The 23,132-nt window shown below is 33.7% G+C and overlaps 1 protein-coding gene and 1 long non-coding RNA gene across 4 annotated transcripts in view; one reads left to right on the top strand and one right to left on the bottom strand.

Annotated features, from left to right (window-relative positions):
• LOC149773072 (protein Mdm4-like) overlaps nt 1–23,132 on the bottom strand; it is an 84,684-nt gene that overhangs the window by 39,892 nt on the left and 21,660 nt on the right. For all 3 annotated transcript variants that reach the window (XR_016417496.1, XM_089946907.1, XM_089946906.1), the window contains exons 3-5: nt 6,153–6,269; nt 1,512–1,586; nt 598–731 (exon numbers count right to left, since the gene is read on the bottom strand). Coding sequence is in view for 2 of the 3 variants with exons in the window: in XM_089946907.1 (XP_089803033.1) it covers nt 598–731; nt 1,512–1,586; nt 6,153–6,269 (326 nt within the window). In the remaining variant the exon portion in view is untranslated. The remainder of the gene's footprint in view (nt 1–597; nt 732–1,511; nt 1,587–6,152; nt 6,270–23,132) is intronic.
• The window catches only part of LOC149773071 (uncharacterized), a 36,449-nt gene continuing 30,052 nt past the window's right edge, over nt 16,736–23,132 (top strand). The window contains exon 1 of the long non-coding RNA XR_016417497.1: nt 16,736–16,812. This is a non-coding gene — a long non-coding RNA (uncharacterized LOC149773071). The remainder of the gene's footprint in view (nt 16,813–23,132) is intronic.

Genomic DNA, 23,132 nt, shown 5'->3' with positions numbered 1-23,132 from the left:
AAACTCAAACCATTCTGAGGGCTGCATGAGGACATTTTCGATGGCCCAAGGGCTGCACCACCTATGTTATCTCTCATGACACATGGTGATGCCAATCATTTTGTGGGCCAGAGTATACGTCTTGGTGGGCCATGTGCAGCCTGCGTGTTTGAGAACCCTGAACTAGACAATGGGATTAACATGTAACTTTTTAAGGCAGTTCTCCGCATAGTTGAGTAGTAGTGATAACAAACTTGTGCTAAAAGATGGACAAAGACAGACATCAGACAGTTCCACAAGTTCTTCTATGACCAGTACAGCTAAAAAGGTGAGTGAATTTCACAATTAATCTACTAAGAATGCTCATGTACAAAGTTCAGTGAAAATAGACATGGGCAGATAAGAGGCTCCACTATGTAGAGAATTACAAAAGCCAGGAAGCTAATACAAGACTGAAATTACCCTGTGTGGCATTATATACAAATCTCTTCAAAAAATGAAATTAACCCTAATCTCATCTGTTTCCTCCATTTTTAAATTTAATAAAATTTGAGAGGAAACTATTCATTTTGGGTTCGAGATCTTCATTTATGGAGCAAAACTTTTGAACCTACTTACAGAACTTCGTCAATGGTAAATTTAGCCACATTGAAGACTTTTCCAAGTGGGTCATTCTCACAATAAACAACTCGAGGGTCATTCACATCATAGAGTTTCCTAGTTCCTATGTAAGTCTTCAAAAACTGGAGGATCTGAAATCAGAAACATTGAAACCATTATCAATATTGCCCAACTCAACAGCATACAATTTTGAATATTGTCTATAACGTATGGTTTGGGAAATAAATCATGAGAAAATTTAGTGAACATAGACTACTGCAAAATGAGACGTACAACTGTGTAGGTGTCTCAATATGGCCAGATACATCTGCTGTATTTGATTTTGGAAGCTTAGTGTCTTGATGCATTCATGGGGATGCTATAATTAAATGACTTTGTATAATGCCGCCATTTGCATACCCAGGCTTGGAATCTGCCCAATTTATTATCAGGTTCTGTGACACCATTCACTTAACTAATTACTTTATTTATAACTTATGAATGGATTTGGATCAGTTGTAACCAGGAAAGTTATACTTCATGACAGTAATCCATTCCATTGTCTCTTTTATTAAAATTGTTTCCATCACTGCATATATAAAAGTGTGCAATAACGATCAGAAACAACCTATCATATACTCACTTATAAGTCGAGTCCAACTGCAAACTGCACAGACCCAGATCAGCCAAAACATAATGCACTAGCAGATCTGGGTCTGTGCAGTTTGTAAGGAAGAATCAATTGAACAAACAACATTGACCCTGATCTGTGGGAGGATTATGCTATGACAGATCAGGATCTTTGCTGTCTGTAGTTTGATTCAACTTACAAGCAAGTATATATGGTAATTTTAGTGGAACAAGTCTTAGTAATCTTTTTGTACTAATTTCTTCTCATATCTTTGGCTCATACTTAGTGTATGTTATAGTACCTCTTTCTTTGTAAAAACTTCTCCTGTAGCTCCAGCTTTGTGAAGGATCTCTAGGAAATCTGGCTTTGGGCGGACCTGGGGAAAAAAACAAGTGGACCCTGGTAAAGACGTAACTTGTAGAATAACCTATAGCAGGATTAAAACTTTCTATAAAGGACAGCCTGTCCAGCAAGCAATTTAACTTGTCCTTGGGAAATCTTAGCTTGCCCCCAAAAGTGGATAGGTAGAAAAGAGTTTGGAAACAGCTAGATTTTGAAGAAAGTGAGATACATTTAGGTAAAAGGCACTGAACTGAAAATTAAACAACCAATAACCATGATAAAAGAACTGTGTTAATTTAATTTGAAAACATGTTTTAATATATAACAATTGTATTTATTTACCTTTGATTATAAAATTTTATTGGAGCTAAATGAAGACATTTTATCAAATTTCTTTTTCCCCCTAGATAAGTTAGCATACTTGTCTAGTCAATAACATGAACAATAATGAAAGCTGTACTGTCTGTAATGATCTATTTACATTCACAAATGATGGACACTTATTTTATCCAATTACTTCACAATCATCATCTAGACACCAGGAAATCATGATCAAAATGTAACTGATCAGATAAAATAAATATTTATTCCTTATATGTCAAAACTTGCTTTAAACAGTAAACATTCACATTATCACAGAGTATAAAACTTACAGGACATTAAGCATGTAATAGATTATGCTGATATATGTACCGTGGCAAGATCGGAAAGCATACAACTTGCAGAACATAAAACATTCCAAATGAAACATGACCCCTTTCTTTCTCTTTTTACTGACTTGCCCATGGACAAGTGCGCTATAAATTTGAGCTTGTCCCTGGAGTCAGGGCAAGTAGATTTGTAAATCCCTGTATAGCCTTTTCTTAGACCATTTAAGACTTTCACCCTCTATTTAAATCAAACTCAATAAAAGCACAGTATTGCCAAAAACTGGATGTAAAATATTCACTGTTTTAGATTTACAGGCTTTCCTAATATTAATCCCAAGTCATAATGTAGGGTTGAAACCAAGCACACCTCTTAGTTATGACTACTAGCTTGTTCAAAAACTTGTGCACAATGGGGTCCAAAAACATGGACTGCACTGTAAGCGAGAGAACGAGTTACAGAGAGACCTCCAAAATGTAAGAAATGGTATTCCTGCTGAACGTTGAGAAAACTTCAGGTACAGGGTGTGGGGCAACTGGACTGCGAAATGGTTAAATACTTGTTTTGTAATCACGTTGGGAGTAATTGTCAATAAAGCACTTTTTATAACACAGTTCTTCATTTTTCTGCATCAACTACACCACTTCCTCAATAACTCATGCCCTGAAAACTCGCGAACCTGCTCATAATGGGGAGTCAGGTGTGGATCCCATTTTTGAAACCAGAAAATACCCTAAAATTGATCCCTATTTGTTGAACTTGAAGAAAATTGCGATCAAGATTAGCAACAGAAACTTTTATATATCACTCGTTTTATCATCAAAAACAGTAGATAGGAGCTGGAAATTTTAATTAACATTATGAAATATCAACTTGTAATAAAAAGTCATATAATTTGTTACATTTTCTTTTCAAACGACATTCTTAGTACACCGCAATTAACGATATTCAAGGACATTTTGATCAATGAAAATGTCACTTACACCAAGTGGAAGTAGTGCTTTAATAAATAAATACCAATTAAATCATTTTTTTTATCAATTGTTGTTTTAGTTCTTTTTAAGTGTAGTCATCATAAATGCAATGTGTCCGCTTGTAATTAAATGTAAAATGTGTCAATCTACTGTAACAGCTATGTCAGCGAGCATTTCTCTGAGAGTTCAACCTAATTAAGTGCCCACCGTGTTTTGATATCGGACTAATGGAAGCAACTGTTGCATTGTTTAACTAAACAAAAAGCGTGCCTCCTTTACTATTATCATGTTAATTCATCTTTTGAATCAAATAAAGGAGGTAGAATAAAAAAAGTTAAAAGGCATACAAATCCTACATGCTTAAGAACCAGCGGCCCCGGTTGTATGTCGGGTAACTCATTTCAGCCACTCAATCGAACACCGTTATAAATTTCATTGTGTAAGTAATCTAATTAAACTACTTAAATTAACCTTCTCAATCATAACTGTGATTAAAGATAACAAGGCAACCAAGCGAAATGAGTACTTTGTTTTTAAAAAAGACCTTCGTTTCACAGACAATTGTGGGAAAAATGAGTTTCAGAGAATTCCTGAATTCGCACATGGAGATATCCTTAAGGACTTTTACTTGCATTGAAATCACTGCATCAATATTTTACTAATTGAAAAATACAAAAATTGAGTTTTGCCGTAGACAATTGTCTCATGAAATAAATTTTGCATGTTTCTGATAACAAGGATTCTTGTTTGGTAGTGTATCAACAGTCAGTTTGGAGGTCCCTCAGTAACTCACACATTTGCTTATGGTGGGGTCTTAGTTTTTGGATCCCAATGTGCACGAGTTATTTTCAAGATGCCCAACCTTTCAAAGATCATTAACATTATTCCACCTGGTTTCAACAACCTTCATGTGTATGCAAAAACAACTCATATTATGTCACTGTATTTTGCTGTTGATAAGTTTGGTTCCCTGCTTCAAAAGGTCCCTGAATTGCAACAAAAGGAGCAAACAAAAACAGTGAACAAGACTAGTTGTTGATTCAAACCAAACAAGATTCCTTTTCTTAAAAAAAACAGGGACATTTATTTCGTGCAACAACTGTCAATGATGAATCTCATTCTTTAAAATTGTTTTACTAGTTCTATATAGATGACAGGATTTTATTTCAAGCAACACTGAAACTTTTCTCATCCTTGTGAAAATCTCTGAATGAAATTCAGGAATTTTAAGTTAATTACAAACTCTGAAACTTGCTTTTCCACAAATAACCATACCTGTTAAACAAAGCCTTTTAGTTTTTAACTTCACCAAGTACATGTATTCATTTTGCTTGCTATTACTGCTATGTTTGATAACATTTGTGAATGTATAGGCTAATTTAAGGTAGTTTAATAATATTATGTACACAATAATATTTATAACAGTATTCAATTGATCATTTGAAATTACTTGACCTGACCCATGATTGGGGCCGCTACCTCTTACACAAGTAGTATTTTACACACCTTTTAAGTTTTCTTTTATTTCACCCCTCTATTTGATACAAAAGACACAATTAATGTGATAATATAAAAGCAGGTCTGTGCAACAATGCAACAAATACTTCTGGCAATCAAATATCAAAACACAGCTGGCACTTTATTAGGTTCTTGTGGAAATTCTCATGGTTATAGCTATTACAGTAGATTTCATGTCCCAATACATGAGGGCACATTGCATTTATGATGATTACACTTAAACTAAACTAAAAGACAGAACTAAAACACAAATTTCACTCAATAAAAGTTATTTAATTGGTGTTTATTTATTAAAGTGCCACCTACAGCAGGCATTACTGACATTTTCAATGTTTGAAATTTCACTGAATATTGTTATTTATGGTGTACTAAGAATGTTGTTTGGAAAGAAAATTTAACAAAATATGACTTCCTATTAAAAGTTAGGAATTTCATAATGTTGATTCATTTTCCAGGTCCTATCTACTGTTTTCAATGACAAAACGAGCAATATATTAAGATTTCAGTACCTAATTTTAATTGCAATATTTTCTTCACACTCAACAAATGGAAATCAATTCTTTCGTATTTTCTAGTTTTTCCATCCCTGGCCTTGCATTATAAGCAGGTTCATAAGTTACCAGGGCATGAGTTATCGAGGGAGTGGTGTAGTCAATGAAAGTCTTATTTTGTAAAACAACCACTAAATGACCTGTTCTACCGCAATCAGACTGAAACAGCTCTCTCATCTTCATCCCATTTTCTGATAATAGAGTGATTTTAGTTAGTCCGATCTAGACAGGTGTACTAGTTTCAAAGCATTCTGGAGAAAACAATAGTATGCAATATTTGCACAGATTTGCATTCAGATGCTAAGTAAAGAGCAGGGGAAAATGTCTAATATCATCAGGCTGTTGCAGTTTATTTTTAGATGCCGAGTAAAATTGGGAGACAAGACCATGACAGCCAGCAATAACCTTATGAATGGTGGCATAAAAAGAATTTCAAAATGGTTGACTACACACAGACATATTTAAGGCAAATCTGTTAGACTTTAATTTATTTATCATCCACTGTCACCAAATGATAAGTTTTAGCAAAAATTCCAGGTGAAAACAAAATTATTTTCTAGGAAGACATTATTCTATTTATAAAACGTTTAAAAGACTATGCTGTAATATAAATTCGTCTAATGTTCATGTTGGAAGCAGGTATTATCAATGGTGATAAATGAGGGGTCTATGAAATATGGCATTTTGCTTTCATATTCTTGTATGACAAAATATTAGTACATTTAACCTGAGAAAAATCAAGTCAAAACTTTAACAGTGAACCTAAAGATAGAAAATGACACCATTGCTTCCAATGGTGGAAAAGTCAATGTCATTTGCTTATGCAGGCAAGATGGAATGAGTCAATGTTTTTGTGACTTTAAGTTTTTTTTAAAACAAACATAATATGTGAAATAACGACAATCCTACCAAAGGCACCCCAACTATGTATTCTTCTTCCACCACATAGTGGTCTGGAGGAACATTGATGAAGTCCATGTTATTTGCATGATCTGGTTGGGGTTGACTAGTTGCTGGGACTATTGGCTGAAAAGAAACAAATATACATTGTATCACAATGCCAATTACCAGGACTGCAAAAATACACTGTATCACTATGAAGGACCAGGGCTGTAATAATACATTGTATCACTATGACACACCAGGGTTGTAATAATACACTGTATCACAATGACACACCAAGGCTGTAATAATACACTGTACCACAATGACACACCAGGGCTGTAATAATACACTATACCACAATGATACACCAGGGCTGTAATAATACAGTGTATTACAATCACACACCAGGGTTGTAATAATACACTGTATCACAATGACACATCAGGGCTGTAATAAGATACTGTATCACAATGACACACCAAGGCTGTAATAATACACTGTATTACATGACACAATAGGGCTGTAATAATACACTTGATCACAATGACACACCAGGGCTGTAATAATACACTGTATCACAATGACACATTAGGGTTGTAATAAGACACTGTATCCCAATGACACACCAGGGTTATAATAATACACTGTATCCCAATGACACATCAGGGCTGTAATAAGACACTGTATCACAATGACACACCAGGGCTGTAATAATACGCTGTATTACATGGCACACACACTAGGGCTGTAGTAATACACTTGATCACAATGACACACCAGGGCTGTAATAATACACTGTATCACAATGACACATCAGGGCTGTAATAAGACACTGTATCACAATGACACACCAAGGCTGTAATAATACACTGTATTACATGGCACAATAGGGCTGTAATAATACACTTGATCACAATGACACGTCAGGGCTGTAATAATACACTGTATCACAATGACACATCAGGGTTGTAATAAGACACTGTATCCCAATGATACACCAGGGTTGTAATAATATATGTATCACAATGACACATCAGGGCTGTAATAAGACACTGTATCACAATGACACACCAGGGCTGTAATAAAAAAAATTCCTTTCAGCTGCTTGTCCAAGACAAGTAGCTTCCAAAATGTAACTTTCCTAAACCATTTGTTTTACTTGTCCCAATGTATGTCTTCATTAATTTTTTTCAGTGCCTTAATATCTAAATAACATACAATTCATGCTGGTTGAATAGGTGTGATTATTTCAGCCATCAGTGTCACATGTAAAAATTTTATTACACATACATTTAAATGGCAGTTGTTTGGTTTATTCTGCTCCTCATCTATCAATATTCCTTCCATGATCATTATGTAACTGTCACAGAAATACATGTACATCAGACAAAATCAGTGCTTTTGTATGTCAGCAGTTTTAGACAAGACCAAACAAGTAATGTGATCAAGTGTAAACAGGACTGAATGACACATGCTATAGCATCACAATGAAAGCGTACTGGAAAATTGTGGACTACCCCTGCACTGATTACAGACCTGCCAACCCTGACAAGTCTGTCTCAGTAAGGCACTTGATTTTTTTCCATAAGATGGATCAGTTTTCAGCAAGGTACAACAAAATATCATAAGCACCATTGTAAAGCTGGAAAACATAATTAAAAGTTTGACGCAGTGATGATAAACATTATGTTCAACTGAAAAGGTATAAAGTATGCATAGACTTTATTTATCACTAGTACAGTTGCACTAACTTTAGTTCCAAACCTTATGCAACTCAATGGCTTGTTGCTATCTCTCAATTGGAAAATTCTTTTTCTTATTTCACATGACGATGACAGTCATATCTCCTGCCACAAGACATACCCAAACTGACATGTGATGTCCAATTAACGTAAGTGTGTCCTTTCCAGATTTTATTTACAAGAATGTGAATACTCTTTTCTATTCTTCTGTGTTGATTATTAACACTTTTCTAGAAGCTTATTTTCCCTTTCGTATTTAACATGCTTCACTTTCTGGATGCCATTTTTTAAAAAATTATATCAACAGTTTGATCATGTGGACCTTTGCATTAACAAATAGGTGCAGTTTAAAGCGTCTGGGGTGCTGATGTAAAGTTAGTCTGGTTCCCTGACTAATTTAACTAATTCTAATATGAAACCTGGATCCAAATAAAACATGGATGAACCAATTATCCGGATTTTTTGGCAATGATCATTTTTCTGTGTTTTTGCTTGAATGCCATAAGTCCATATTTTAAGGGTAATTTTCATAAGACTTATGGCAAAATCTTAAGAGTAGGCAGGTATGTGATTAGACAATATTATCTGCTTTTCCTGTCCCAGTTTAGTACCCAGCTGAAAATGTAAAAAGTTTAAGCTGTCATCAAATATTTGTAATTTTCAATTTTTTGATGACAATCATGGTGCAGATTGCTCTGCAAATACGAGCGAGAGCCTTTGTTATATCTAAACCAGTATCAGAATTTACAAAACTAATGGATATTTTATTTGATATCAATAACAGCACTTACAAGACCATGCTGAAATGTACTTTAAAATCTGAAAGGGATATCATTTGCATATGTGGGTGTAATTGTACTGTTATCTTAGATATTCACTGATGAGAGTATAAACAATACAAAAGCAATGAAAGTAGGCAGTGGGTGTGCAGGCTTCCAAGGCCAATTATGATTCTTGCAATTACCAAGCCAATCCAAGTACATGTACCTGTGATTCAAAAGTCATTCCTGATTCCTGCAAGTTTTAGACTTTATAAACCTAAAAAAATGCCTTTTTCCCAATCAATTTTAACATAATTTTTTTCCCACAATTTACAAAATAATAGGAATTAAAAAAAACACATAGCTAAAATACAGATCTAATACCCACTTTAGAAAAATTACAGTATATACTGCAACAAGGGAATGTAAGTCTAAAAAGCATATGTATCCGCAGTGGTATTTATTTTTACAGCACCACATAACAATCATGGCTATTTAGTGAGAACAAAAGGTTACATCCCAAATATGTAAAAATGAACTGCAGAAAGATTTTGCAGTTTAAACCTTTCAACAATGGTAAATTCAAAACATGATCAAATAAACAAGTTTAAAGATGTTTAATTCTGAATTTAAAAAAATAAATAAATGCAAAACATGTAAAATCCATGAAACATGATTCAAATTTGTTGCATAAACAAAATGCCTTTAAAAAGTCATGAGTGGTATATCACCATAGTTTATTCACGCAGTATTATGTCTAAATACTTCTGTCTCACAAGGTGGAAATTGACACAGTCAATAAGAATGAGCTCCCCTGTCACTCTATACATTCCCATGTTGGGCAAAATGTATTAACAATGTTACAATCCTATACTCCAAATGCTAACCGCCTCCCCACCAAATGACCCTCACAAAGATTCAATTACATGTATATGCAAATTCCATTTTATAGCATATTTAACTGTAGTCTTTGCCAGATCTATGTTGTCAATTTGTTAAAAACAATTTATAAATCCACCCTTGTAACTAGTACTAATATCAGTACCCCTGTCTCCTGTGTTAGCATAGTCCTTGACATATCTAAAATATCAGTCTAGGCTACAGTATCATAGATATCAATTTGCTTCTTAAGCCATACCAAGGATTCCTGATTCTGGCATGTATTTTCACAACATAATTAGATTTCTTATCACCCACATTCTTCCTCACTCTTGCAGCAGTCTTGCTACAGGATCATTAACAAACTTCAAACACAGCCACAGCAAAATATAAAAACAAATACTGTATTGTGCTGCAAATCATGTAACATGACCCCAGGTGATAATTATATAAAAAGATCAGAACCAGTCTCAAACCATTCTTGCAATCATATGGTTTTGGGGAGGCCATGACTGGTTGATAATGAGAAGTAAACGCATCATTTCAAAGCTGATACTATACAATCATTAACTGAAATGAGATTGAGAAAAGGTTTCCACTCTTCACTGTCAACTTGTTTACTAGTTTGGTGTTGAATAACCAATAATGAAGGATGGGGGTTTATACCTCAGGTGCAAAATAGGTAACGCAAGTTTCAAGCACACGACATACATGCATTTTTTTTTTTAATGCAATGAGTATGGTTTTCATAACAATAAAGTATACATCAAGGATGATTCTAATAATTTTCATCCGGATCACTTAGAAACTGAAAGATCAGTTTTCAATATTATATTGTTTCATTGGTGTTTAAACATGATGGTTACAAAAAAAAGTTGTGTCCCCCTAAATATTCTTTTAAAAAGTTCTCTTGTTATGATTTGTAGAAATGTAGACCATAGTCCATTGATCATTTTAGCTGAAATTAAAATTATCTTTTGATAAAAGAAAACAAAAATTCTGGTTGGAAACCAAATCCCAACCCCATGATCTATCCCACAGATTATATTAGGTCCCTTTGGGATTGAACTCTAGATTTGTGCATTGTCTCCATGAACCAATGATGATGGATATCATACACTCCATAATGAATAGTCAATATGGTGTCTGCAGCATGTGAAACAAAACAAAATGCTCCCTCTTGTTCCTTGATTTCATAATGTCCATCAACCAGAGTTAAAAATTTTAGTTGTGCTCGGTTTTGTTTACATTTAATGACTCAACCATTCATGAATTACAGCTGCATTGTGCCTTCAAACACACTTCTAAACTAATCCATCTAAACTAATCCAAATACTGGAATCATCTTGTTTTTCTTGTTGTGTGCCAGCTTAAAATGTCACAGGACCTATACACGATCAATGCAAGTAAAAAATTCCCGACTTTTTTCCTTTATTGTATCAGGTAAAATCTTCAAATTTTGCACTAAAGTCATTGTAGAGAAAAGATTATGAAAATCCAATATAAATATCAAGGCATATGGTTTTTATTCAAGTGGTACTTTATCACTAAATTTACAGTATTATGACAGTGGCATAATCATTCCCAAGGGGTGTAATCCATGAAATGGCGTGTTAAATGTGCCAGATCCATGACTGGAACAGATAGTTTCCGATTTACAAAATCAGCTGCCATATTTGTGGTCAGCGGGCAGATTTACCGTTGACATTATATGGTGTTTGGAAGTTAAAATAAATTCATTGAATCTCAAGATACTTTTATGAAAATTACATACATAAACAGAACGCAAATCAAGCTTTCAGTTAGTATCTACATTTATTTATAAGTTGACTTTGCTTCAGCATGCCTTGATAAATTTTGGTGATTGCATATAAGAGAAACTGCCAGTTTGCCTACAGAACAGGTACAATGGTCAGAATATCGTCTGCTAGTAACCTTATTGGGAAGCATCTATATGCAGGTCAATCAATTATGAAAATCTAGAATGCAGAATTCGCACATCACTAATTATTAGATGTGTCAATCTTTTTCTTTGTGATTATTATGCATGTTCATTGTACTATTTTAGTTGACCATTTAAAAAAAATATTTTACTGTTCACATTTCGCAACATAAATGAAGTTTTTTATGTTTCATTTTTCATTTCAGTCCTCCAAAAACAGCCAAAGGGCACCTGAAAAGTGACAAGCACACTTAATTTTGCCACAAAAAATTGAAAATGTAATTATCAATTGTACATTTTATGACATGGCAGCTTTCATCTTTATCGTATTTGAAATTTTTTTTAAGCCACCTTGTTAGGCAACGGTCTACATATCACATGGATTATGAAGTCTTTGAAAAAATTTAAAACTTGTTCTGACAAAACTGGCTGAATATCTTTATAATTACGCAGTAGTAAAACAAAATTTTTAATAAAGACGGGTGATATCTATGATTCAATTTCCCTGTTTTTTTTAATGAACCAACCAATTACCCATCTTGTTAACCATTTCAGTTTTCAAAAAAAATTTGGTTGATAACTTATTTGATCTTGGATCAAAGAAAAAAATTAGTTTCAATAAATAAATAAATTCTTTGGGATAGCACATATTTTTGTCTTTGGGATATCATATTTTTGTCAATGTTAAAAAAAAGTCACATTTTAGCTTTCCATACTGGCACATCCCAACCAATTATAAATGCCATAGTAGAATCATTTTTAAATTCTAATCTGTAAGACTGTTCAAAGAAAAATGTCACTTTGTCTATTTTGCAATCACACAATTGTCCAAGAGACACTGATTGGTCCCCCCTGGTCAAGGACTATGTTATTTGTACAGCTCTCCACATAACACAATAATTTGAGCCTCTGAATCTAATGACTATAGAAAATTTCCTTTATGTCATCCCTCAGAAACCTGTCCAATTCAACCCTTCCAGCATTGTACATAATTTATATTCCATTTGCACCCTAGTGTTAAAACAGGTTACCTCCCTTGTTAGTGGCCTTGGGGACATGTACACTCTGTGGGTGACTATATATCCAGAGCCACAGCAGACAAGACCATGCCTATGCATAAGTACAGGATATACTTGTGTACAAGAACCAACTGGATACTGAATAATTACAAATCTTATATTGCATAATGGACTTTTAGGTCTGGGTCTATCCAGTCTGCTAAGATATGTATGTAGAACAAACAACATAGACCCTGATCTTCCAACACATAATGTGCTCAAACTCAGGGTCTGTGTTGTTTGCTTTTGGACCAGATTTTTAGATTAGTATATACTGTATGAAGTTTTCTGTAAAATCAAACTAATCTGAAAAATATTTTAATACCTGAACAAAATAATTTTTATTACACAGAAAGCAGGATGAAAGATATTATAATGATTAGAACTAATAAAAGTAAATTTACCTAAGTGTCAGATCATTTGTGAATCACAAACAGGGGATGCAAAATAATACGTATCTGCTTACAATTTGGATCCATTTGAAAAATGCATGGATATCGAACATGCTGTGAAAGATCTGGGTACCTGCTGTTTGTCAGTCTAATCAGTAGAAATAAAGACACTGAAGTTTATCTACTGACAAAGTCAGAGGCAACCTACAAGAGAGTACTGTCTATACCTGCTTGTAAGTCGAGTAAAACTGAAAACAATAATGCGCCAACAGATTAGGGTTTATGATGTTTGTTCTACTGATTACTCCTAACAAACTGCATAGACAGAACACAATACACCGGAAGATCCAAGTCTGAGCACTTTGCAGTTGGACTCATCTTATAAGCAATTATTTAACTCATATACAGTCAATTTTCAACCACAATAATGTTTAAAATTCCAAAATTTGGACAAGGCAGGTTTTGTGCAAGTTATTAAAGACAGCAGGCAATCTGAACAATATGTCTCCTACCACCACCATGAAAGACATTAAAAAGATGCAAGATAATTAAAACAAATGGTAAATTGCGCTGTCAATTATGCATACAAACTAAATGTTCAATCAGCAGTTTATATGATTTTGTCTAAAGTACATTAAATTCATTCAATGATGAAAATTTCATAATTGGTATAATAAAAGGATTGTTAATTACATTTGTAAACAAATATCTAAAAAGCCTCTCTCTCTCTCTCTCTCTCTCTATATATATATACACACACACATGTATGTATATATATATATATATATATATACACACACATGTATATATATATATATATATATATATATATATATATATATATATATATATATATATATATATATATATATATATATATATATATATAGACATATGGTGATAAATGCATTAAATTTAAGCATGTTAATTTTAGTACACATTGAAGACACCACAGATACTTGCTTAAATGTTTGGTCCAACTGCAAACAACATGGACCCTGATCTGCAATTACACAATGTGCTGGCAGATCAGGGTCCATACTGCTTGTTCTCTGGATTATTCCTAATCAAAATGCACAGACCCAGATCTGCCAATGCATTACATGATGAAAAATCTGGGTCAATTTAATTTTCAGTTGGAAAAGACTTATAAGAACGTATGTACATGTCAAAGTTCAAAAAGACAACATTAGTATAATGGAGTCTGGTAAAACACTGACATTTAAAACTTTAGGCCTGTATAACAGGTAAGCTTCTTCCATATTCAAGAAATCAATAGAAAAGATCATGATAATGTGGGGCAAGCCATTCTAAATTGAAATGGCTGTCTAGATCAAGTTGTAACATGTATGCTGCATGGGTCTTTACATGCAGATTACTCTATTTGTCTCTTGCTAAATCACATAGCATCCAGTCTAATCTCACCTGTATGTAATTAATCTCAACAATTTCATCCCAGCTTTATTTATTATTCATATCTTGGGAGGAAATGAATGACCAGACAGGGACCTGATGTGTAATTAATACATAGCATGAACTCAGTAGAGGATTCATCACCAGTCTGAACTGCTTCTTAAAATCTGTAAATGATTCTTTTAGCTGGATGCATTTAATGTATGCCTATCAATGAAATAGACAGAATTATTGAATGGAACAATAAGAAAATATTTCGCAATTTTTTATTTACAAAAGTTTTTCTATATACACAGCTCTTAATACAAATTTTATAAATTTGGTATTTTACTATCGGTGTTGCAACTAATGTTTATTTTGAAAGTCTATCATGTATATTGTAAACAAGACAAGACAAAACTCTAATGCCACGAGACTGTCTTCATCAACAATTCATTAATCATGCCTTTTAATTCGCCAAGTGGCTTAGTGACCAAGACTAATTCAGGGTTTGATTATATGGATCTTTCTGAATGAGTATTCTCACAGTGATGAAGTGCTATTACAGCATTTCAAACAGGCATTGAATATCTGAAATCTGAACCAATGGCATAATTTATATCGATCAAATGCACAGTCATACAAAATGCACTATTCTTACAGTAGGAGCAATACACTGGCAACTTTGGACTAGGTGCTTAAAATGATAGTTTTGTGTAATTTGAGAGCATTAAAAATTTCATTATGCATTCTTAGTCCAACTGCTTACTTAGAATTTACAAATACCTTGTTCAGCTAATACTCTGCATTCAGTACTCCCTCCTTATTGCACCCTCCATTAGAATTATATAGTACACCACCTTATAATAAAACTGCCTTATAATAAAATACAAGATACAGTACCCCCACTGTAATGCTATCAATAGAAGTCAGAGTACCGGTATACTGTCTTTAGTGGGACTGCCTTATAATGAAGTACATGATACAGTACTCCCTCATTATGTTACCAATAGGAGCCACTTTGTGGACCATCTTATAATGAAGTACATGATACAGTACTCCCTCATTATGTTACCAATAGAAGCCACTTTGTAGACCATCTTATAATGAAGTACATGATACAGTACTCCCTCATTATGTTACCAATAGGAGCCACTTTGTAGACCATATTATAATGAAATAATACACAGTACTCCCTCATCATATTACCAATAGCAGCCACTTTGTAGACCATCTTATAATGAAGTACATGATACAGTACTCCATCATTATGTTACCAATAGGAGCCACTTTGTAGATCATCTTATAATGAAGTACATGATACAATACTCCCTCATTATGTTACCAATAGGAGCCACTTTGTAGACCATCTTATAATGAAGTACATGATACAGTACTCCCTCATTATGTTACCAATAGGAGCCACTTTGTAGACCATATTATAATGAAGTACATGATACAGTACTCCCTCATTATGTTACCAATAGGAGCCACTTTGTAGACCATATTATAATGAAATAATACACAGTACTCCCTCATCATATTACCAATAGCAGCCACTTTGTAGACCATCTTATAATGAAGTACATGATACAGTACTCCATCATTATGTTACCAATAGGAGCCACTTTGTAGACCATCTTATAATGAAGTACATGATACAGTATTCCCTCATTATGTTACCAATAGGAGCCACTTTGTAGACCATCTTATAATGAAGTACACGATACAGTATTCCCTCATTATAATGCTTCCCTTGGAAGCCATGCATCAAACTGTCATATAATGAAGTGCCTGATACAGTCCTTCCTTAGAGAATGCTGTCAACTGAAGTCATTGAGTATAACCAACTTTAGTGAGACTGCCTTATAATAAGGTGCATATATAGTACTCCCTTATTTTAATTTTGTCAATAAGAGTCACATAGTAGACCACCATACAGAGACTGCTTTATAATGAAATACATTATGCACATAATTTTACTACTACATAATGAAATGCCTCATAGTGAGGGGGTGTTGCATGAATACTATACAAGAATCAAGCCTGTATGAATAGGATGGGATGTAAATCATTCTTTTTATTCAGTACTTTTTTCACTACTGCATCTAGGTTTGCCTCTGTGTGAGTGAAGCGGGAAAGATACAAAGATTTCTTTAAAAAAATGTAAATTATCTCTCCTTTATTAGGAGATCTTCAAAATCAAGACCAGAAAAGAAACCCAACTTCCAGGCAGTACTGAATGTAGGTGGCGCTCTACAGTTTCGTATTTTGCATAGGGTTAGAATTTTAAGGAAAAAAATTTCCCAGGATTTCTTCACTGGTTATACTGGCTATATAATAAAGACTTTGTATATCTTAGGTGTAGTTAAAAGAACTTTTAATTCCCTTTATTTTGATATATGAGTGATGGGTGCAATTTAGGTTCTAGAGTATACAGCTTGGGCTCACTTAAGATGTGCTCGTATAAAAAAACTGCTAGCTCTGCATGGTCATTTTCACTTCCTGGACTTCAGAGGTAAATTGTAGAAGAAAGAGCCGATAACGTTTTTTACTTTTCAGATATTTTGTAATTGGTTCATTGCACTTTCAGTAGCTGCTATTGTCTACTTCAGCAAAATTCATTTTCCCTATTTTAATAACTGCTAAAGTTAGTGTACTTTTGATTAATTCTGGTTAATTTGTCAAGCACATGGGAGCATCCATTTTGTTGTACCGTGTGCTTAGATCAAGTACAATTTCCACAAGTACAGTATCCAAAGAAATGTCAGCCATATTACATAAAAGTAGCATAGAGGTATGCCAACATTATCTCTATTGTGCATGTTACAAATGCAAACAACTTCACCTTACCTATGTCACTCTCTCAAAAGTACAAAATAACTGGTGAGCGCCCCCACAGCATAATAAATTAATTACAACATCATGATTTATGCAGGGTTTTTTTCCCCATGCTTTTGCCATGGCATCAAATCAGCAATACTGTTGTTTCCTTATTCAGTATATTGATTCCAATTTTTTAACATATGGTTACATATGCATGCTATCAGATTTTAACAAAAAATAAAAAAATGTTGACAAATTGTCAGAATGGCCAATTGCAACAAAAGACAAGAAAATTTAAAAGCTTAATTGTGAATTCATTGCTTAAAAATTAAGTTTGGTCACTTTTCTAAATGTTTGCCATAAATTACAAAACACAGTACCTTATTAAACACATCCAATTAGTCATTTGGTTAGCAAGCATAATCTGGCATGTCATTTTGTCATTACTGTTCACTCCAGATCACTTTGTTGCAATTTTTTTCTGATAAACAAGTTTCAAAAATGCTGATCTACATCTTGTTCATAAAATTAACATGAAACGTGGCTGTGGTCATTCTAAGCGATTTTCTGGCAAGTATATATCTCTGAGAGATAGAGTAGTTGTGGTAGCAGTGGCAGCAGTTGTTATTAGTAAGCAGAAGCTTGTCTGAATTAAATCAAAGTGTTTAATTCTAGCTGGTTTAATATTATCAATAAACTTCCAATAATTCCATCATAGCGACACTGTTTTATATTTTTATATTGCAATGTGTCAAATAGCGATACATTTACAAGAATAAATAAACAGGAGTAGCCATGTAAATAAAAATCAAATGTTGCAGATTAAGTAATATAAAGACTTGTTTTATTGTCTCTAAGTCCTCTAAATGGGATAGATAGTGGCTTGTCACTCTAATTAGGTTAGATTAGGGGTAATTCGCAATGTTTTACAATTTACAATGTAAAGGATAGGGTAATGTGCTTTATTGATCCATCTAATGAATGCACCACAACATTCACTGTTCTTGTAATTTACAGGTAACAATGGTAGTGTACATCCTACTGTTTAATGTCTGTGCATTCATACATTTTAACACATTAACCCCTAGCGACGACTTTACGGGGCAGGAGGTAGTCGCCTACTGCCGAGCTCTGTAGTGTCATGGTCATGCATGATACACTAAAGTGGGTGGTATTATAGAAAGATAGACAGATGTAGCTCTACAATGATACCAAATAATCTGGAATATCTAGTTGCACTACAAAATACAGATAAAAAAGCCTCATTTTTTGGACCCGACTTTCTTTACACAAAATTCGCCTGTGGTCGGGATCTGATTTTGTGTCCAATTTTGTGTCCAGAATTTAGACTTTTTTTTCTCAGATCTAAGGCAAACCAGTATAAACTGCAAACAGACAGATGAGCCTTTGCAAAAAGTAGGATAAGATGGGCATTTGGAATAAAGAGTGGTCTCCATACAAAAATAATGGCTCCGTTTAGCTACAAAAAAAACCCAATTTTTACCCTTCTACTCATGCGCGACTCAAATAGCCAACAAAAAACGATGTTTCTAACACAACTAAGCAGTATGTTATTGAAAGATGACCAGGGATTTGGTGTTTTCAGGTGAAAATGACAAAAAGCTCCAGGGGTTAATGTGTTAAAGTTCTCCTATTTGTCTTTTTTTTAAAATACATTAGATCACTAATATCAATGTAAGTTAAAATAATTCAGAAAAAAACTCCAAAACAAATGGCAACAAGTTAAAATATTTCATAATAGAACATACACATTTAGTGATGATTCGTTTGATACTTCCTACTCTCTCCACACTAGGGGCCCCGAGTGGCCGAGTGGTCTAAGGCGCTCTCCATTACGGATCACTGCCATCTCACCTCTGTTTGCGTGGGTTCGAGTCCAGGATTCGGCCAATGTGGGTATGTGAGAAAGCTTGCCAGTAGCTTCTCGTGGGTCGGTGGTTCTTCTCGGGGTTTTCCCGGGTTCTTCCTCCACCATTAATACTGGCCGCCATGCATAGCCTATCGTGTGCTGAAAAATGGCGTTAAACCCCACAACAACAACAACAACAACTCTCCACACTAAACAATGTTTATTCTTGTTTGCCATTGTGAAAAATTTGCTTCATATATATGTCAACCACTGTGTTTTTGATAGAATTCATCAAGATACAGCTTTTACCTAGAGTCAGATACAAAATTTACATTTTTCATTTCAGTTTTATTTTATTATTATTATGAAACCATATCTTATATTATTACGAAACTCCTACATCATCAAATTTGGCAACAAATCAGCATTTACCTTAAACAGCAATTTACTGTCAGGATGCCATCATTTCAATCCATGATGCTTTAGAAGCAGGTGATATGCTATGCACCAGTGCTAAAATGTTATGCTGCCACTCTGTCATTTTTAAAATTATTCATTTAAATAAGCATTCCAAGCCCTATCATTTGAATGATACATTTTCCTACAGTTGGTGGGTCATGTAATTAAGATTATCGGAGATAATTAATCATCCCACTCATGGGATCCCCAGGCACTTGCAGGAGAAATGAAATTAATCACATCACAGTCCTAATGTATGATGCTTTCCTTGATCCAACTACCTGATAATATTGTCGCTTGATCTATCAGTGATGACATAGTCTGCTGTTAGTAATTTACAAACAGTATCTGTCATTTTCAGCATTGTTTTGAAAAGGTTAACACATTACTTTTCAAGTCTGTTAAATCCTTGCATATTAATGATGTATACAACAATTTAAAAAACCAAAATTACCCAGCACCTGGCAAGATCCATGTTGATCTGGTTAAGATCAGTTCAAACAATGGAGTTACTCTGATGAAGGAAAAGGTTCCAAAAGAAATGAAACTATGTTTTTAGCACTGAATGGAAGATTTCCTATCCTTGCATGGAAATCACTTGATTGGTTGTGAAGTTCTCCATACTGCTAACATTTTGTTCTCTTAGCAATTAGTGAGTTGTTTGAAACACTTAAATTTGATGCTACATAATGATTTGAAACTTGTCTATTATTCATTTTTATTGTTGTGTTTTTCTGAAATGTAGAGCTGTCAAGAAAAAACAAACAAACCACGAATGAAGACTGCGGTTCCTGCATGACTTCCTCTTACTTTTACAAAATAGATTCAGAGCAAAAGAAAGAAACTTGAGTTAATAAATAAATCTTAACTTCAAGTGTAACTTCATTGTCTATTCAAGTAATAAAGGATGATTTTTACCTCTCTGAAAAATATTCAAAGAAAACACTGTGTATTTAATTCTTCCTGTGATGACATTCAAACATTTTTCTGACACCACGTAACTAGTTTATTATTCTAACAAATATTATCTTCACTAACTAAATTCAATTAGAAATACAAAAACCTCACAAATTCTAAAGTCACTGCATTGACCAATCCTGTATGTATGAATGCGTACAAGAATACAACAGAATTAGCGAGGGATGCCATAAAACCCGCTACAATAAATTCTGTGATAAGACTTGGACTACATTGAGTGGATTTCCACAAATAATAGATGGCACTTAATCCCCAGTGCCACTGTCCAAGTTCTCAGGATTGAGTGGGCAATCTGTAAAGCATGATGCATGTAAAATTAGTTTAATGGCTTTGATGCATGCCAAAAGTTAGTTCTTATTTAACAATCAGAACAATTATATTTGTTTCAAGCTATATCCCATCTCTCTTACTCCCCCCTACTATGTAATGTAATAAGCAAAACGAGCAGAAGTATTAAATGATTTAAATATGGGCAATTCCAAGCAGCTAATGGTCAATGTTGTGACAGGGGGTATGAAAAAAAATTTGCACCATTTCTCACTATATTTTATTAATGGAATGAAACCTACTAATATTTACTTGTGATTTTTTGTGCTCTTGTTTCTTTAAAAGCAGAATCTCTATCATTAAAACCACTGTTAAATAAACTAGTTATACATGATGTAATGAATGTCCACTGTTACATGAACTTGTTATATGTGATGTAATGGATGTCCACTATTACATAATTATGTTGCTGCAACTTTCTAATTGGGACAATAAAACTTAACCCAACAACTACCTGCCAAACAGTGGACAATCCACAATGATTTATATCTGGTCCACTACAGAAACAGCATGAAAAAATTAGGTTAACCATGGATTTTCCATAAAACATGATGCATGTACCAGTACCTTATCTGGCTATGATAACCAGACATTCCAACATGTTAATATTTTCAAAAATTACTTTAACATAAAACATCTGTTGCAAAAAATTTAAACTTAGATGAAAATATAGTTTTGGTTGCCACCTTAAGAGCTCCAAAATACTGAACACAAGACCTTAAGAAACTGACATAATACAACACTGCATTTTAATAGGAATTTGGAACAGTTCCTTGAAGTAAGTAATAGGCAGCAACACTAAGTTAAGGTGGCATAACGCTTGAGAAAAAACATGATCCTTTTTTCTTGGCACTGCTAGTGCATTGTCTACAAGTTTCCTTTGACCCTTTTAAATGCTGCACATCTCCCAAATTTGGAGGGTAAGGAACACAAAGCCCTGAGCCCTTAACATCCTAGGTGCAACACTTCAAAGGCTTTTGAAAATATAAAGTATGCAAAAGTCACTGTTGTGGCTCACACACTGATGGATGTTCACCACCACCAAAAAGAAAGAAACCTTGGCAGCTTACAGGTGGTATAAAATGGAAATAAATTATTATGATTGAAAAATTAACATCAAATCAGGTAATATTTCGGCATGAAAATTATTATAGTTCCATATCAAGTATTCAAAATCTGATTATTTTCAAACTTTTTTCACATTTATGAAAATAGGAAAATACTGAAAAAATAAACCCAGTCCTTATTATTGAAAAACAAAACCTTAACTATTCCTCCGAAACAATTTCATGTTTTAATTTCTTTCTAGGTGGCATAAGGGATTTATATGTTTTGCTTTTGAATGTTCATTTCACTGGACATTATAATCAATGACAAGGCTGAGGACCCTTGCTTTACATCTAAAAATAACAGTAGTACAATGAACAAGTACAGCAGTTTCAAAACAATGATATCCAATATCCAAGTTTTCCATTATGTATAAAACTATAAGATAGATCAATATCATCTGGAAGGAATGTACAGAGAGAGAAAAAGAGAGAGAGAAAGAGGAGAAGAAAGAGATGCTTTGAGATTCAATAGCTTGTGCATTGACTGTATTTACGCACAGATCCAAACATTACTTAAAACTGCGACATGGAATGCTAAAACTAAATTATGAAAATGACAGTAAAGAGGGTAGTATCCTCTAATACATTATTCCTTTGTCCCATTCATTTTACTTAGATATTATTATTTCAAATATATTTCTCAGGGTCAAAATAAAATTAGAATCATTAATTTTGATCAGTAAATATTTTTTTATAAATAAAATATTAGGTAATAATCCTTAGCACTTCATATCAAAAAAGTAATAAACAATGCACTCTGGATAATATTCTTTAATTTATTTCAACTTTTAAGTTAAAATTAATCTGAAGCCAACTACATAGCTCATTACAAGAGGTATTCACCCTACGACACAAAAATATTAGATGAATTATGGAGTCCTTTGCATGCCTACAATAACTAGGCCTATCTGAACTGTTTTACATGCTTTGTAAGAAATTGCTTGCACCTCAAATACACTAAAAATCTGAACTGTTTTACATATTTTCTAAGAAATTACTTGCACCACAAATACACTGTAAAAATCTGACCTGTTTTACATGCTTTGTAAGAAATTGCTTGCACCTCAAATACACTGTAAAAATCTGACCTGTTTTACATGCTTTGTAAGAAATTACTTGCAACTCAAATACACTGTAAAAATCTGACCTGTTTTACATGCTTTGTAAGAAATTGCTTGCAACTCAAATACACTAAAAATCTGACCTGTTTTACATGCTTTGTACGAAATTGCTTGCAACTCAAATACACTAAAAATCTGACCTGTTTTA

The sequence above is a fragment of the Sinohyriopsis cumingii genome, unplaced genomic scaffold, assembly GCF_028554795.1.
Source record: "Sinohyriopsis cumingii isolate HCF-2022 unplaced genomic scaffold, ASM2855479v2 utg000913l, whole genome shotgun sequence".
Taxonomy (NCBI): domain Eukaryota; kingdom Metazoa; phylum Mollusca; class Bivalvia; order Unionida; family Unionidae; genus Sinohyriopsis; species Sinohyriopsis cumingii.
This window is presented reverse-complemented; position numbering and strand designations above follow the sequence as displayed.